The following is a 14884-nucleotide window of genomic DNA, read 5'->3' as shown; positions in this document are numbered from 1 at the left end:
CCTCCTCCTAATTCAGTGTCACTGGCAGATGTATGTGGGGTGCACTCTTCTCCCTGCTCAGGTCACTGAAAGAGACACGGGAGGGGACTGTCCCTAAACCCAAGTCATGGGGACAGTGCTGGCGACTGGCCACTGGCTGGTCTTGCCCCATTTACTGCAGGCCTTTGAGCCTGGTGTTCACTGAAGGCATTGCGTCCAGCTCTGGCCATATGCTGGGCATTTGACTGGAGATATTGGCAGAGATAATATCCAAAACTCTCTTAACATCCAAAAAACCCACCTCTGCTGGTAGGTAACTTTATGGTAACCTTGTCATTCCAGCTGTTAAGTCGATTCATCTTGTAATGGCATTTCCAAACTCGTGAGCTTGCTGATTTGGATTCAAGCTTGTGTTAGTCTTGGGTAGCTCTAGCAATGGACTCGGCTGAATCCAGGCACATGACTTCAATCATAGCAATGAATCTAAAATGAATCTGAATTTAAGTTTGCAAATTTAAATGAGTGTGGTGTCCCCAGCCAAGTCTGGCCAGGGACCCCTGCAGTGGCTGTGTTGCAGATACCCTGATTCCAGTCTAGTGCTTACCAGGTGTACATTGAAGGAGCAAAGTCCCACCTGGAAAGGACAAGTGCTAGTCCCTGGCCATGAAGTGCACTTGCTGGGTTGGGAGGTGGCTGGTGGATGACACCAGTAGTGTTTGGAGGCTGCAGGAGGCAGTTTCCTCTGCTGCTTGACATTGCCATTCCCCTCCAGGTCCTTATCACCTGCAGGGCCACCCTGATTTGCAGTGCTGTCATGAAAGTGAGTCCATAGAACATACCTGAATACTGCCATGGCACTTTGCTTTCTGCCACAAGTCACGACAGCAAGAATGGTGATGGTTATACTGCTTATGGGAGCAGCTCCCAGCACTGCCCACAGTAGCAGACTCTGCTTTGGACCACAGTAGCAGTCTTTTATTTTTCCAGTGGGAACTCGGGAGTTGGAGTAGTCCTGAATACTTGCAGTCCGCAGAAGTATCAGGAAAAAGCACACTGATTGTGCTGAAAAGCAGGGTTTTAGGCTGGTATTTTCACTAATCTTTTTGTTGCCTCTGCTTGAACAGCACCACAGATTTGGTTTGTGTTTCGGATGGACCAGACAACAGGAGCAATAATTGTTGTTCTAACATTAAATGTCTTTAAGTATCAGTGACGATTCAAGACCACTGGTTCTGTCTAGCTGTGAAACTGTATTTTAGCTGAGCTTCATTAATGGATCTCTGGGATGGTAATGGGTCTGAGTAATCAGATCTGACCATGTAAAATTGTTCTGGTCCCAAAGGGAGCTGAGTGCCTCAGCTGCAGCACGGAGCCCCTCTGAGCACCACTGCTCACAGTGGCACAGGTTCCCTCCCAGACACGTGGGTGCTTCTGCACGCGACCGTGCTCCCACCTGCTCCACAGAGGAGCATCCCCCAGCCCTCCCACCCGCCCGTGCCACGAAGCCTTGGCACAGCCACTGATGGATGATCTCACTGAGCTGGAGTGGGCACTGCTGCTGTCGGCCCTGTTCCCACTTGTCACGAGGAGCTGGGCCTGGCAGTGGAAGTGCTAAAGCTGATTGAACTGCTGGGCTTTCTGGGGGAGCCGGAAAACTGAGATCTGCTAAAATTAGCCCAAGATCCATTTTTATTTAGATCTTTGTTGTGGGGGCTTTTCTTGGACTTTGTGGGGGTTTTTTTGGGTTTTTTTTTTTTGTTTGTTTTTTTTTTTGTTTGTTTGTCTGGTTGGTTGGGGTTTTTTTTTGTTTGTTTGTTTGTTTTGTTTTGTTTTGTTTTGTTTGCATTTTTGGGGTTTGAATGACATAAAATTAGCTCCTTTTGAGTTTATTCTGAAAATAGCATTAAGAGCTTAAATGTTCAGTGGAGATGGCTGTAAACCCATTGACCTGCTGTGACTTCAACGCTGCTGAGAGTTTCAGCTCAGCAAGTGAATCACACATGTACCACTCCCCATTTTCTATACCTGGATATTTGTCACTGCGGCCAACAGCCTGGGAGGTCGGGGCTCTGCTGGGATGTGGAGGTGTGCTGGGCAGGAGGACGGGCCCGAAGGGCGGCAAGTGGCTTCTCAATCCCTTTGTCATTTGTATGTGAGTGTCAGGGTGGGCATATGTGCACCTGCAAACATCCAGATTCTCAGCTGTACTCCTGGCAGGCAGTACAGGCACTTTTGTGTCAGGATGGGGAATGAAGAAGAACCAGGTAACATGGTGAGGGTGACCCACTGCTACCTGAGCTTCAGTTCCATGGTTTAACCACAGACTACCTGTGTTGGCTTTTTCATTATGTCTGTCTTATCTCACAGATACTAACCGCTGTTTGCTCTGTCTTGCAGGCTCTTGAATCTGTTCTACAATGGAAAAACTGCTTTTGTTTCTGCTGTTGATTGGCGTAGCGGTGCGAGCTCAGATCTGCCCCAAGCGCTGCGTCTGTCAGATCTTGTCTCCGAACCTCGCCACCCTCTGTGCCAAGAAAGGGCTCTTGTTTGTTCCTCCCAATATTGACAGGAGGACCGTGGAGCTGCGGCTGGCAGACAACTTTGTTACAAACATTAAAAGGAAAGACTTTGCCAACATGACCAGCCTGGTGGACCTGACGCTGTCCCGGAATACAATCAGTTTTATCACACCTCATGCATTTGCCGACCTGCGCAATTTGCGGGCTCTGCATTTGAACAGCAACCGATTGACTAAGATCACTAATGACATGTTCAGTGGGCTCTCCAATCTCCACCACTTGATACTGAACAATAATCAGCTGACCTTAATTTCTTCCACAGCTTTTGATGATGTTTTAGCTCTGGAGGAATTGGATTTGTCTTACAACAATCTGGAAACCATCCCTTGGGATGCCGTGGAGAAAATGGTCAGTTTGCACACTCTCAGTCTTGACCACAACATGATTGACCATATTCCTAAGGGGACCTTCTCCCACCTCCACAAGATGACCAGGCTGGACGTCACATCCAACAAACTGCAGAAGCTACCACCTGATCCGCTCTTCCAGCGTGCTCAGGTGCTGGCAACCTCAGGAATTATCAGCCCCTCAACATTTGCGCTGAGCTTTGGTGGGAACCCCTTGCATTGCAACTGTGAGCTTTTGTGGCTGAGGCGCCTTTCCAGGGAGGATGACCTGGAGACCTGTGCCTCACCTACACTCCTGTCTGGCCGGTACTTCTGGTCGATCCCTGAGGAGGAGTTCCTCTGCGAGCCCCCGCTCATCACCCGGCACACCCACGAGCTGCGGGTGCTGGAGGGGCAGCGGGCAGCCCTGCGCTGCAAGGCCCGGGGTGACCCTGAGCCAGCAATCCATTGGATTTCACCTGAGGGCAAACTGATTTCCAACGCGACCAGGTCCACGGTGTACGACAACGGGACGCTCGACATCCTTATCACGACGGTGAAGGACACGGGCTCCTTCACCTGCATTGCTTCCAACCCAGCAGGGGAGGCCACACAGACAGTGGACCTGCACATCATCAAACTCCCCCACTTGCTGAACAGCACAAACCACATCCACGAGCCTGACCCAGGCTCCTCGGATATCTCCACATCCACCAAGTCGGGCTCCAATGCGAGCAGTAGCAACGGGGATACTAAAGTCAGCCAGGATAAGAAGGTGGTTGTTGCGGAAGCGACATCTTCCACGGCTCTGCTGAAATTCAATTTTCAGAGGAATATACCTGGGATACGTATGTTTCAGATCCAGTACAATGGTACTTACGATGACTCGCTTGTTTACAGGTAAGGCAGCCCCAGCCTGCGCATGTGGGACCGTGCTGGGTGCTTGGTGCAGGCGTGTGGCCCCTGGCCTGGGCAGCCCCTCTGCCGGAGTTCCTGTGCCATGCTGTGCCAGACGAGCGGAGCCCAGCCCCAGCAGCTCATGGTGCGAGCCTCAGGAAGGACTTGTGCCATTTCTGCTCACAAATGGGAAAATTATAATTTAATTAACTAATTATTACTTAGAACAGTATTATTTTTAGATAATCCAACTGGACCTTTAATCCTCTGAACTGATCTGAGAAAGGTTGTGAAAGTGTATGGATTAAATGGATCCTAATGTGCTCAGCTTTATGGAAGCACAGGGAAGACAGTGTCTGGGACCATGTTTCCTCACAGCACGGTCAGGTGGTGCCTGTGCTGTGAAGTGCAGGGGGGCTCTGTGCTGCCTGGTGTAGCTGTTGCACCCTTCAGCACCAGCTTTGCTTTGTCATCTCTTCTGTGAATTCCTTCGTCCATTACTAGGACAAGGGGTGCTGGCTTTAAACTGAAAAAGGGCAGATGTCGATCAGATAACTGAAAAAAATTCTTCCCTATGAGGACAGTGAGACCCTGGCACAGGTTCCTCAGAGAAGTTGTGGGTACCCTATCCATGAAGTGTCCAAGGCCAGGCTGGACAGGGCTTGGAGCAACCTTGTCTAATGACAGGTGTTCCTGTCTATGGCAGGAGGGTGGACTCAATGGTTTTTAAATGTTGCTTCCAACCCAAGGCATTCTGTGATCCTGTGATTCCATATTTTTGATGTGGCTGTTCTAATGGGGGGTCCTGCCATGCTGAGCCATGCCAGGGGGCTTGGCAGTGGCTGCTGCTACATCAAAGGCCAGGCAGGAGCTGCTGGGGGGATTGGAGATCAGCCCACTGGGGTCTGCGGCAGAAGCAGGACGGACAAGCCATGGTGGTGCCCAGCATGGCCTGGGCTGCCCCACAGGGTGGGAAGGTGCCGGTGTGTCTGCCAGCTTCATTCACACTGGTTTCCTTCTCCCCCAGAATGATACCTCCCACGAGCAAAACCTTCCTGGTCAACAACCTGGCTGCGGGGACGATGTACGACCTGTGCGTGCTGGCCATCTACGATGATGGCATCACCTCGCTGACGGCCACCAGAGTCGTGGGCTGCACACAGTTCACCACCGAGCAGGATTACGTGCGCTGCCACTTCATGCAGTCCCAGTTCCTGGGTGGGACCATGATTATCATCATTGGTGGGATCATTGTGGCATCTGTTCTCGTGTTCATCATCATCCTCATGATCCGCTACAAGGTGTGTAACAACAACGGGCAGCAAAAGGCCACCAAGGTCAGCAACGTGTACTCGCAGACGAACGGGGCTCAGATGCAGGGCTGCAGTGGGGTGCTGTCCCAGTCCATGTCCAAGCAGGCTCTCGGGCACGAGGAGGGCATCCAGTGCTGCAAGGCTGCCGGCGATGGTGTGACGCAGTCACCGGACACCGGCTCCAGCCAGGACTCAGCCACCACTACCTCCGCTTTGCCTCCCGCCTGGACTTCCAGCACTTCCCTCTCGCAGAAGCAGAAGCGAAAGTCGGGGCCAAAGCCCGGCAGCGATCTGCAGGGCGAGGCTGGCGGCAGCGCCGAGCCCCAGAACTCGAACAGAAATAACTCCACGGCCCTGCAGTTAGCAAGCCGCCCCCCAGACGCGGCCTCCGCGGCCCACACGTACAAAAGAGCACAATCAAAGCCAAGTAAGTTCCTCACTCTGCCGGCGGACGCGTCCCGAGCCAAGCGCCGGCGCTCGCTGGGCGGTGAGCTGCTGGAGCCCCGCGGCTCCGGCGGACTGCGCTCCAAGCGGAGCATGTCCATGAACGGGATGCTAGTCCAGGCAGACTGCGCCGGTGCCGATAGCGGAAAAGCAACTTTCTCCAGTTCTGAGTGGATATTGGAAAGCACTGTGTGACCTGCTTTTTTTTTTTCTTTTTTCTTTTTTTTTTTTTTTAATTTTTTATTTTAACTAAAAACAAAACACCAAACATTGTGTGAAACTCCCTTTCCCAGGGAATTGGATTTGGATGTCCACTGCTGTCTCGCTGATTAATGGCTTGTTCATGCGGGGTTCTGTATAAGCCACCCAGTGCACACGGGGGGGTTATTTAGTTTTCGTTTGGTTTTATTTAATATCAAAACCGAAGGCAACATTCAGAGATTTAAAAAAAAAAAAAAAAAAGGAAAAAAAGATTAAGGGGCGAAAAAAAGCACGAAACAGCACCAGTGCCTTCCCTGCTCTAGGACTGGCTTCCTGGTTCTGCGGTAGCAGAAAACAAAAGAGAGAGTTTTCACAGAAAAAGCCTTTTATAAAGGAAATGCAATTTCCTCCAAGCTAACAAATAATCACTTCTGGATCAATTAGTAAAATGATATTTTTTAAACCGGTCAGACTGTATATTTCTTTTTCGTGACAATGGTGTTGCCTTTGTTTTTAGGCAGATGCTGTACAGGAGCAACAACGCTGTGTTGTTATGTTGTGTAAAATAAAATATTCACTCGGTACGCCAGCCAGCCTTGCGGTGACTGCCCTGCCGGAGCCGGGCCGGGGCCCCGGTGCTCCACAGCTCCCGCCGTGGGGCCGGGAGGAGGATGAGGAGCGGGGTCCGTTCCCTTGTGCCGGGTCTGGCTGGCCGGGGCTGGGCGCTGCTGGAGCAGTGGGATCGCACACCGCTTCTCCCTGGAAAGGTGCCTGACCCACGGTCCCAGAGCAGCCACAGCCCGCGGTGCAGGCACCTGTCCTGCAGCCCCTGGGGAGGGAGCGGGGCTGGGGGCTCGGGGTGCAGGGCAGGGCGGTGAGCGGGGCTGGCAGGCCAGGTGGGCAGCAGGGCTGCAGCCGGCAGGGACGCGGCCGTTCAGCACCTCGGCGGTGGCTGGCCGGGTGATGATGGCCATCTCCTGCTGTCCTGGACTTTGGGGATGTATTTCCTCTGAACTTTATGGTTTGATCCAGTTCTTTTCAGTCCCTGGGTGCGTTGAAGGGCCTGGGAGATGATGGTCTCTCCTTTAAGCTGCTCTTAATTGCGGTGCCTGTGGGATAGAGTGATTTAGGGCCACTCTGTAGGGACAGAACCCCACAGCAGTAGGGGACAGCGGGTGCAAATTTTGTTGTGGGGATGGCAGCTGCTCTGCTCACTGTAAAGTGAGTTAATATTAATTAAACTCATATGGTCATCATATTCAAATTAGAGACCGCTTAACTCTGAATATTTGAGCATTGTGCATTCTCAGATGCCAAATAATAGGTTCAAGATGGGCTTTGTGGCCATTAAAGTGAGAGAATAGTTAAATTTTATACCCTGTATGTTTGTTCCTGGGGGCACCATAACTAAGGCAGGTGCCTGAGGCCAGCCTGGCTCCAGCCAGGGCAGCAGGAGGCCCCAGGGCAGCTGTGGGGGAACTTCTCAGAGTGGGAACTGCCCCTGGCACCCCGTCCCTACCGCTGGGACTCTGCAGCACAGGGCTGGTGCTCTTGGCCATTGTGGGTTGCTCTGGGTGATTTTATTGCCTGCCATGGAGGAACAAAGTCAATGACAGTGGTGTAAAGGTCCTAAAAGGAAGAGGCTGCTTCTTTTTTAGAAACACTTCTTGCTTCCCACAGGAAATGCAGAGACCAAATAGGAAAGCCTCAAAATGAGAAAACCTGCTGGAAAAATTAAAAAAAAAAGTACAATAAATCCCTCCTTGGATTGCTCTGGTAACCTATGAGCACTGCACGAACAGAGGGGAGGTATTAAATAACGTGCTGTCAAGGACAGGGGAGGTCTGCCCAGGCTCTAGCAGTCTGATGGCAAGGGCTGTGCCCAGTGTGGGTCAGATGTGAAGGTCTGAGCCCCAGTGAGGGACTGTGATGGCAGAGTCACCTTCCCCACCACACTGGGGTAGAGGGAGATTGTCAGAGGTTTGCTGTGGAGTGGTTGGGTTTAATCATGCATTTTGAAAACGTCAAATGAAAATGCTTTTACATGTTGTCTAAAACTGGACCTAAATCTGTGTGATGTTTTGTGAAAGTGCTAAAATACTAACGGTGTCTTGTGGTTTAAGGAAATTTATTTTTATATTTTTAATTTTTCACTCAAAGGAATAATTTTCTAAGCACTGCAGCTGATGTTCTGTCCATGGTGCCTCTGTGTTAAGCAGTGTACAGGGACCATATGGCCCTGTGTTTGGTTTGATTCTCTGTTGACAGTGCAAGAAAGGGGATCTGGGGGTTCCTCTTGTGCCTGCTTCTCTCCCTGGCTGAGAGGATCATCCCTTGGGAATGCGCTGGACATGGAATCATCTGTTCCCACTGGCATAACTGTGCAGTGGGACATTTAGTTTTATTCAAGCTTGATTCAAAGGTTGGGAAGCCTCATGGAGGAGGAAATTCTCTGTCCTTTCTGTTCTGCAAAAACCATAGGTTGCCAACTGTGTGAGACAGAAAAAGTGCTAAGATGCTCCTGGGTCAGAATAGGTTCAAGGTTATTTCCCCCAGACTGGATAGCTCCTCCCCGTAGGAGGTGATGGGATGGGGGGTGTGATGTGCTGTGGCCCCAGCGTCACCCCCAGCTGCAGAGGGCTCTGCAGGGACATGAGCCCAAGGTGCCTCCCTGCCCCTCAGGCATCTCCTGCCTGCAGCTGGGCTCAGTGTGCTCCTGCTCTGCCACAGATTGTCTGAGATATGAGCCCTGAGAGGGTCTCTGCTCACAGGCACTGCTGGATGAGAAACTGCTTCAGAAAGTTCTCAGCTCTTGCTGCAATGCCTGGAACACACGGCTGTGCCCAGGCCTTCTCTGGAGGTGGGGCTCTGTGCGGGGCTGGTGTGGCTGTGCCTGGACAGAGGAGGGTCTGGCTGTCACAGGGGCACAGACCCCATGGAATGGCCTGTCCAGGGTGTTGTGTTTTGTCTCTCGTGTCTGCTGCCTTCCCGCTGTGTCCAGGCTCGTCCTTACTGTGAATGCACGGTGCTGCTTCGCTCTGCTGCCGGCGTGGCTTCATTTCTGCAGCACATCCCCGAGCGTTCACCAGCCCTCCCCTTGTGCCCACGTGCCACGTCTGCAGCCATGGCACGGCCAGGTGTCCTGTGCATGGGAGAGGGGACACAGCTCCTGGGCACCCTCTGCCCTGGCTGGGGCACGCTGCCTGCCCAGGAGCTCCTGCAGGGGCACTGGCAGGAGCTGCGCTCAGCCCTGCTGGCAGAGGAGCTGCTGGGGGCTTGGTGCCAGCAGCCTGGGGATGCTCCTGCCTCCTGGGGACCATGGCAGCCCTGCTGGGCATTGCCCTGGGAGCATCCCAGACCAGTGGAGTGACACGGAGCTGTGGTGGGTGGACAGTCCTGTGCAGCTGTGTGTGCTCGAGAAGGTGCAGTAGGGCCCCTTGTGTGCCATGGCAAGACTGCCTGAAGCCATGGTGGGCACCCAGCACAGAGAGGGGGCATGCTGCTTCCTTGGGAACGGCTTCAAACCAGGAGTAATGGCTACAGCTGCTACCAGGATCACTTCTCTTCCCATCGACCAAGGGGAAGCAGAGCCCCAGCGACGCCGGAGCTTTGGTGGTGCTGGGACCTGAGTGCTGCCACTGGCAGAATGTTCACAGCTGGCAGTGCTGTGATTGCTCAGGAACATTCACCTCCCTATTCCATGCTGCTGCTGCCCACTCAGGGTGCACCATCGCTGCCCAAAAGCTGCACTAACAGCAGCCACCCAGCTGCCCGGTGCCTTCTCCTGGCAATAGTTTTAATGTTGGTCAGAGTTCTTAAAAACAGCAAACTGTGGCCGGTCCATAGGGTCCTGCTTGCAAATAACATGGTTCTCCCATTTCCCTTTTGCAATCATGTCCCTGTGTGCCTGGCTGTGTGTTGGGCCTGGGGCAGAGCCTGTGCTGCCAGACCACGCTGTGCTGGGGTCGTCACCAGCCTCAGCCCAGCTGGGGCTCCCCGCAGGCCAAGCACCAAATCCTCGGCCACTGGTTCTGTGGTGCTGCACCCCCTGTGCCTGTGGAATTGTCCCTGGGGACATCAGGCACGGCAGAGGGGTCTGGCTGGTGCCAGCCCACCTGCTTAGCAGCAGCTTCTCCATCCTTCCCTGCCGGCTGCGGGCAGGCGCACGTGGAGTGCCAGGAAAACCAGCTGTGAACAGGAACCCCTGTGCCCTGTCTGTGACACGTGTGCCAAGGCCTGGAGAGGGGCTGAGGTCTGGCACAGTGGCACAGACCCCAGGGAACAGGCCTGTGTCGGGTGTGGTGCCCGGGACAGCACCCACACCCTGCCAGCCCAGTAAAAGGTGAATCCTACTGCATTTGTTGACTGTGGACTTCTAATGCAGTGATTCATTCACAAGAGCCAGTGTGAGGGCTCCTGCTGGAGAGAAAGGGAAGCTTGGCTTGGAAGGAAGGAAACTTGAAAGGGGAAGAGCAAATGTGGCACATGGCTGGCTGCAGACCCCACATGAGGGACTGTGTTTGTATTAAAATGAACAGAATAAGCTCCAGGTTTTGTGGTGCTGTGTCACCTCAGGTCGTTACAAGAGCTGCACTTTAGAAGCATCTGGGTCAGGAATCTGCAAAGTGAGCCCAGGCTGGTGTGCCTGGCTTGGTGTGAGCTGGTTTACCTCCTACACGGCCAGGATGCTGCTCTGGAAGCACCCACAGTGCTGTGTGCAAGCTGTGCCATCTCCTCTGCAGGGGAAATTCCCACTTGGAGAGGGAATGAGGAAAACCAGGCAGGGTTGGAGCCCAGCCCCCTTGGGGGACACACAGGGACCCCCACCTGGCCTAAGCCTGGGGTCCCCGTGGCCAGTCTGCAGTCTGGGGGCTGTAACCCACGGCAAAGATGAGTTTAAAGTGGTGCCTGATTGGTATTTGAGTATGGCAGTGGCACATCTGCACTCCCCGGGGTGACTGGGGCTGTGCTCAGGGTGGCACCTGGGTGGCAGGTGAGGCTGCTGCTCAGGGACCAGGCGAGATGGTGGAACATCTGCCCCATGGCTGTCCCTGTGCCGTGGGGTTGTTGTGGGGCAGGCCAGTGACACATGGCACATCCTCATTGCAATGAGCTTTCCTCGTGTCTGCAAACCTCAGGAAGGTGAGTGCTGTGTCTGTGCCCGCCCGTTGCTCTGCTCTGTGTCCCCAGCTCTGCGTGAACCCCGGCAGTGTGCGGCGTTGGAGTCCCTGCCGTGGGCAAAGGCTTGGCCTGTGCAAGGGCTGAAGCAAATCTAGAAAATGGAGAAATTTCTGGTTCTGGAACAATGAGCTTTTCTGGTTGTGTTGGGGGTTTTGGGGTTTGTCAGTTAGATTTTCCCTGAAGCAGCAGCAGCAGCAGTGCTGTGCCTGCAGTCCCTGATGGTGACAAGACTTGTGGCAGCGGTGTGGGTGGGGACATTGGATACTGTTAGCCCAGTCTCCCGTTAGCCCAGTCTCCTGTCAGCTGCCCTGCTTTGCTGCCCCTGCAGTGCACATGGCACCAAGACAGAGGGTGCCAGGGCTGAGGGCAGGGGCTGCTGCCGTGTCCTGCCTGGGCTGGCTCTGTGGCAGCTCCTGGGACCCTTGGTGCTGTGCCCAGCTGGCTGTGCAGCAGTTCTGGGACCATCTGTGGGTGCCATGGCCAGGCTGGCCCCGTGGCAGCTCCTGGGGCTCTTGGTGTGGTCCCACATCAGCGTGGCTTTGGCCAAGGGGAAGGGCTGATGCTGCTCCTCGTCCCCTCACTGTCTCTGTTCTGTCTCTTTGTGCAGAAGCCGGGGCCTCTCTGCAGGACACCAGCCCTTCTGCACTCCCCGAAAACGTTGCCACCGATGTTCTTACTCGGCAGAAAACAATACGGTTCCAACTCTCCGAGGACTGACGTGTCACCGCACTCACCCCACCGAAACCTTTACTTGAAGCTGCAGCCGAGGCCACCTGGCCGTCAAGGTCGGCTGCCTTGATAAACTGTCTTCCCCCCTCACAGCTTTCCCATCTCCCATCTGCCACTTAAAGTCTCAAATACCTGTTTTTTCTGGTGTCCAAGGTTTTTATAACTAAAAATTATGATGAAAAATCTGGTGGCAACAGCTGCAGTCCCAGGTCATGTTCCATGTGGCCAGTGGTGAGGTCACGAGCTGTAAACATGGTAGCTTCAATCACCTGAACAAATAAATGTTTTACTACAATGGCATGGGCATGTTGGTTGATCCAGGGGTTTGTGCCTGGCAGGTTGGTTGATCCAGAGAGGCCCTGTGCTGCCTGGGGTCTGTGCCCACAGAGGGACCCTGTGCTGCCTGGGGTCTGTGCCCACAGAGGGACCCTGTGCTGCCTGGGGTCCATGTGCTTAGCCAAGCTGTGTGAGGTCAGGCTGGGCACTGCCCAACGATGGTGGGTGATTCCTGTGTCTCAGAGTGGGAGCAGTGAGCTGTGCCTGGCTGCAGCCCCAGCTCGTGGCCACTGGTGCCACTGGCCCAGGGTGACCAGCTGGGTCAGGAAGCTGTGCCACCAGGGAGCTGCTCAGCTTTGTCCCTTGGTGCTGGGCAGCAGCACAGCCTTTGGGCAGAGGGAGCCACATCTGCCTGGGGGGAAAGCCCTGGGGCACTGGGGCCCACAGAACCTCACAGAGCCCCCCTCCCTGTGCCAGGAGGGCAGCCTGGGCTGCAGTGGGTGACAGCACTGCAGGCTGCTCCAGCACCGTGTGCCAGGAGTGCCATGGGACAGGCAAAGCTGACCACAGTGTGCCAGGAGCTCTGGAGCACAGTCAGTCCTAACAGGACAGCCTAGGCTGGGGGGACTGCTGGGGACTGGCCTGGGACTCTCTCATGCTGCCCCAGTCCCTTGGCCCACACAGCCTTGCCCTGCTCCTCTAACAAGACCAAAGGAGTTTTATGGATTTTTTTTTCTTTTCTCCCTTATCAGCATTCCATCTTGCTCATAGATACAATTAGAGCTTCCTCAGAACCACGGTGAATCCTTAACATAACTTCAGGAGAACAGATCACAGCTCTGGTGTGTCTTGTCAGCAGGACTGGGGCTGCCCAGGTGGGGCTCTGCTGGGGCTGTCACTCCTTGTGCAGGCTGGTCCCACTGCTGGCCCTGTTCTGCTGTGCTGATGATGGACCTCAGCTGGGGCAGCTGGCTAAGTGACTTGCCTGTGGCTTGTCTGTGCTGGCAGAGACATCAGCATCTCCCAGGATACAGTCCCAGCAGCCCATGGAGGAGAGGCTAAGCTGATCCAGGAGTCTCACCCATCAGATCCCCTCCTATGCTTCCTCCTCTGATGCTGCAGAGACAGGATTCACCCCATGACATTGGCAAGGAGACCCCAAGCCTGGCAGCCCAGGCTTGTGCCTGTGTGAAAAATTCAGTACTGGTCTGGCTGGCCCCACAGACCCTGGGGAAGATGCTCCATGATTGATGCAGTGCACAGAATGCCATGCTGAGTGGGGACTGCAAGGGGAAAAGCCAAGGCTTTGATCAGGAATTGGATCATCACTCTTTTCCTCACGAAGCCTGAGCTGTGATGCTTCTGGCACTGCATACAGCAGGATTTCATGTGGGTTGTAGTAACAGCAGGTATTGCTCTTCCCTTTCCTTGCTGTGCAGTGCAAATGGGGTTTAAATTCTGCAAGAGACTGAGCCCCAGATAAAGTACTCTTCAATAAAATGTTCACTGGATGTTGAGTCACAGACCCATCCCCTCTCTCTCTGCTGACTGGGGTGACTCCCCTGGTGAAGTTCAGGACAGCTGACCTTCCTTGGAGCAAGCAGGTGACACTGAGGTCTGCAAAGCAGCTGGGCAGAGCAAATACATGACCCAGGTGTGTGAGGTACAGGAATAGCAGAGGCTGCTGCTTCCTTCTAGCATCCTGCATTCAGTGCAGCTGCCGGAACCCTTCTTACACCAATGTGCTCCAAGTTCCAACTGCACAGACCACATCCATGCTTAGAATTCCATTCCACGTTGCTATCATGTTATTCCCCTCATTCAGTGGCTCAAATTTCAGGCTTCCATGCACAGAACAGAGCTACTTTCCCCTTGCTGATTCCTTTCTGTATCCTTTCAATTAATTGTCAAGATAAGTTCCACATGTCCATTTGATGTTAACTGGAAATACAGCTTTCATGGGGCAAAATTCACTGCAGTTGTGAGTCAGATTGGGAAAAAAACTCTTGGAAATCTGTGGAGTAGAGTGTTCTTGCTTCTATGGTGCTGTGAGTGATCCTCTTGTTGGGCAAGAAGTAGGGCTGCTCTGCCCAAGATGGCTTTTCATCCATAAAGGGTTTAGAGGAACCTCAACAAGCAAAAGTGACCTATTATTGACATCCAGAACTTGGAAACTTACTGAAGAATCATGCAAATCATCTCAGTTTCTATTGCTGAAGGGAACTGTGGCCCAGGAACAGCATTTCCTTGTCTCCCAGTGGGTCTGCAGCAGTGTCCCATGCCAGCAGTGGCCACGGTGGGCTCCTTGCCAGGCAGGTGCTGTGATGCTTCAGGGGCTTCCTCACGAGTCCCTGGTTCACTGCTGTGCTCATCACAAGGACTCCCTGGATTATTATGGGAATTGCTTATCCTAGAAGGTTACCACAGGCCAGGAAATGTGTCCATAGGCACTGAGGCTGGTCCAGGGGAGGCAGAACACCCTGTCCCAGCAGGCTCCTGGGATCTCAGCCAGCCTGTCACTCTGCTCACAGGCTCTGTGGGGTGACTAGATGATGGTGGTGTGATGAGTTATGTCTTGTGCTGTTCCAGGGCACCCTCAGTCGGAAAAGCCTGGACGTTCCAGCCCACCAACATTCTCACTGCAGAACGTGCTTGGCTCTTGCAGTCCTGCAAGGCCCAGAGAGAGCTAATGGGAATTTTCAGATTAAACCTTGTTTTCACAGAAATACATAGATTTATCATGGTCTAGTTCTGGTTTTACCGGTTCTGTTTTCTTCTTTATTAAGTAGGGGAAAATGAATTGAAGAAAACCTTTCTGTTCAGAGACAAATGACACCTCAGAGCAGACTGAGGAGCATCACTCTGGGAAGCAGAAGCTTCAGATGGGGCTGGATTTGCAGTGGAGGCTGTAAATCTCCTTTTCCTTATCTGATGCAAACAACACTCAAAATTAGCAGAT

At 53.4% G+C, this 14884-nt stretch overlaps 1 protein-coding gene across 5 annotated transcripts in view; it reads left to right on the top strand.

The window, feature by feature from the left end:
* LRFN5 (leucine rich repeat and fibronectin type III domain containing 5) overlaps positions 1 to 11944 on the top strand; it is a 42140-nt gene extending 30196 nt beyond the window's left edge. For 3 of the 5 annotated variants that reach the window (XM_086892394.1, XM_086892392.1, XM_086892395.1), the window contains exons 2-3: positions 2377 to 3784; positions 4809 to 6328. In XM_086892394.1, the coding sequence (XP_086748520.1) occupies positions 2397 to 3784; positions 4809 to 5733 (2313 nt within the window). In that variant the 5' untranslated portion in view covers positions 2377 to 2396 and the 3' untranslated portion in view covers positions 5734 to 6328. Of the gene's footprint in view, positions 1 to 2376; positions 3785 to 4808; positions 6329 to 11527 lie in introns of those variants that run through there. The other 2 variants (XM_086892396.1, XM_086892397.1) reach the window with 1 other exon arrangement.
* The last annotated feature ends 2940 nt before the right edge of the window (positions 11945 to 14884 follow it).

The sequence above is a fragment of the Cyanistes caeruleus genome, chromosome 6 (assembly GCF_971803275.1).
Source record: "Cyanistes caeruleus chromosome 6, bCyaCae1.hap1.1, whole genome shotgun sequence".
In the NCBI taxonomy this organism is placed as follows: Eukaryota; Metazoa; Chordata; class Aves; order Passeriformes; family Paridae; genus Cyanistes; species Cyanistes caeruleus.
This window is presented reverse-complemented; position numbering and strand designations above follow the sequence as displayed.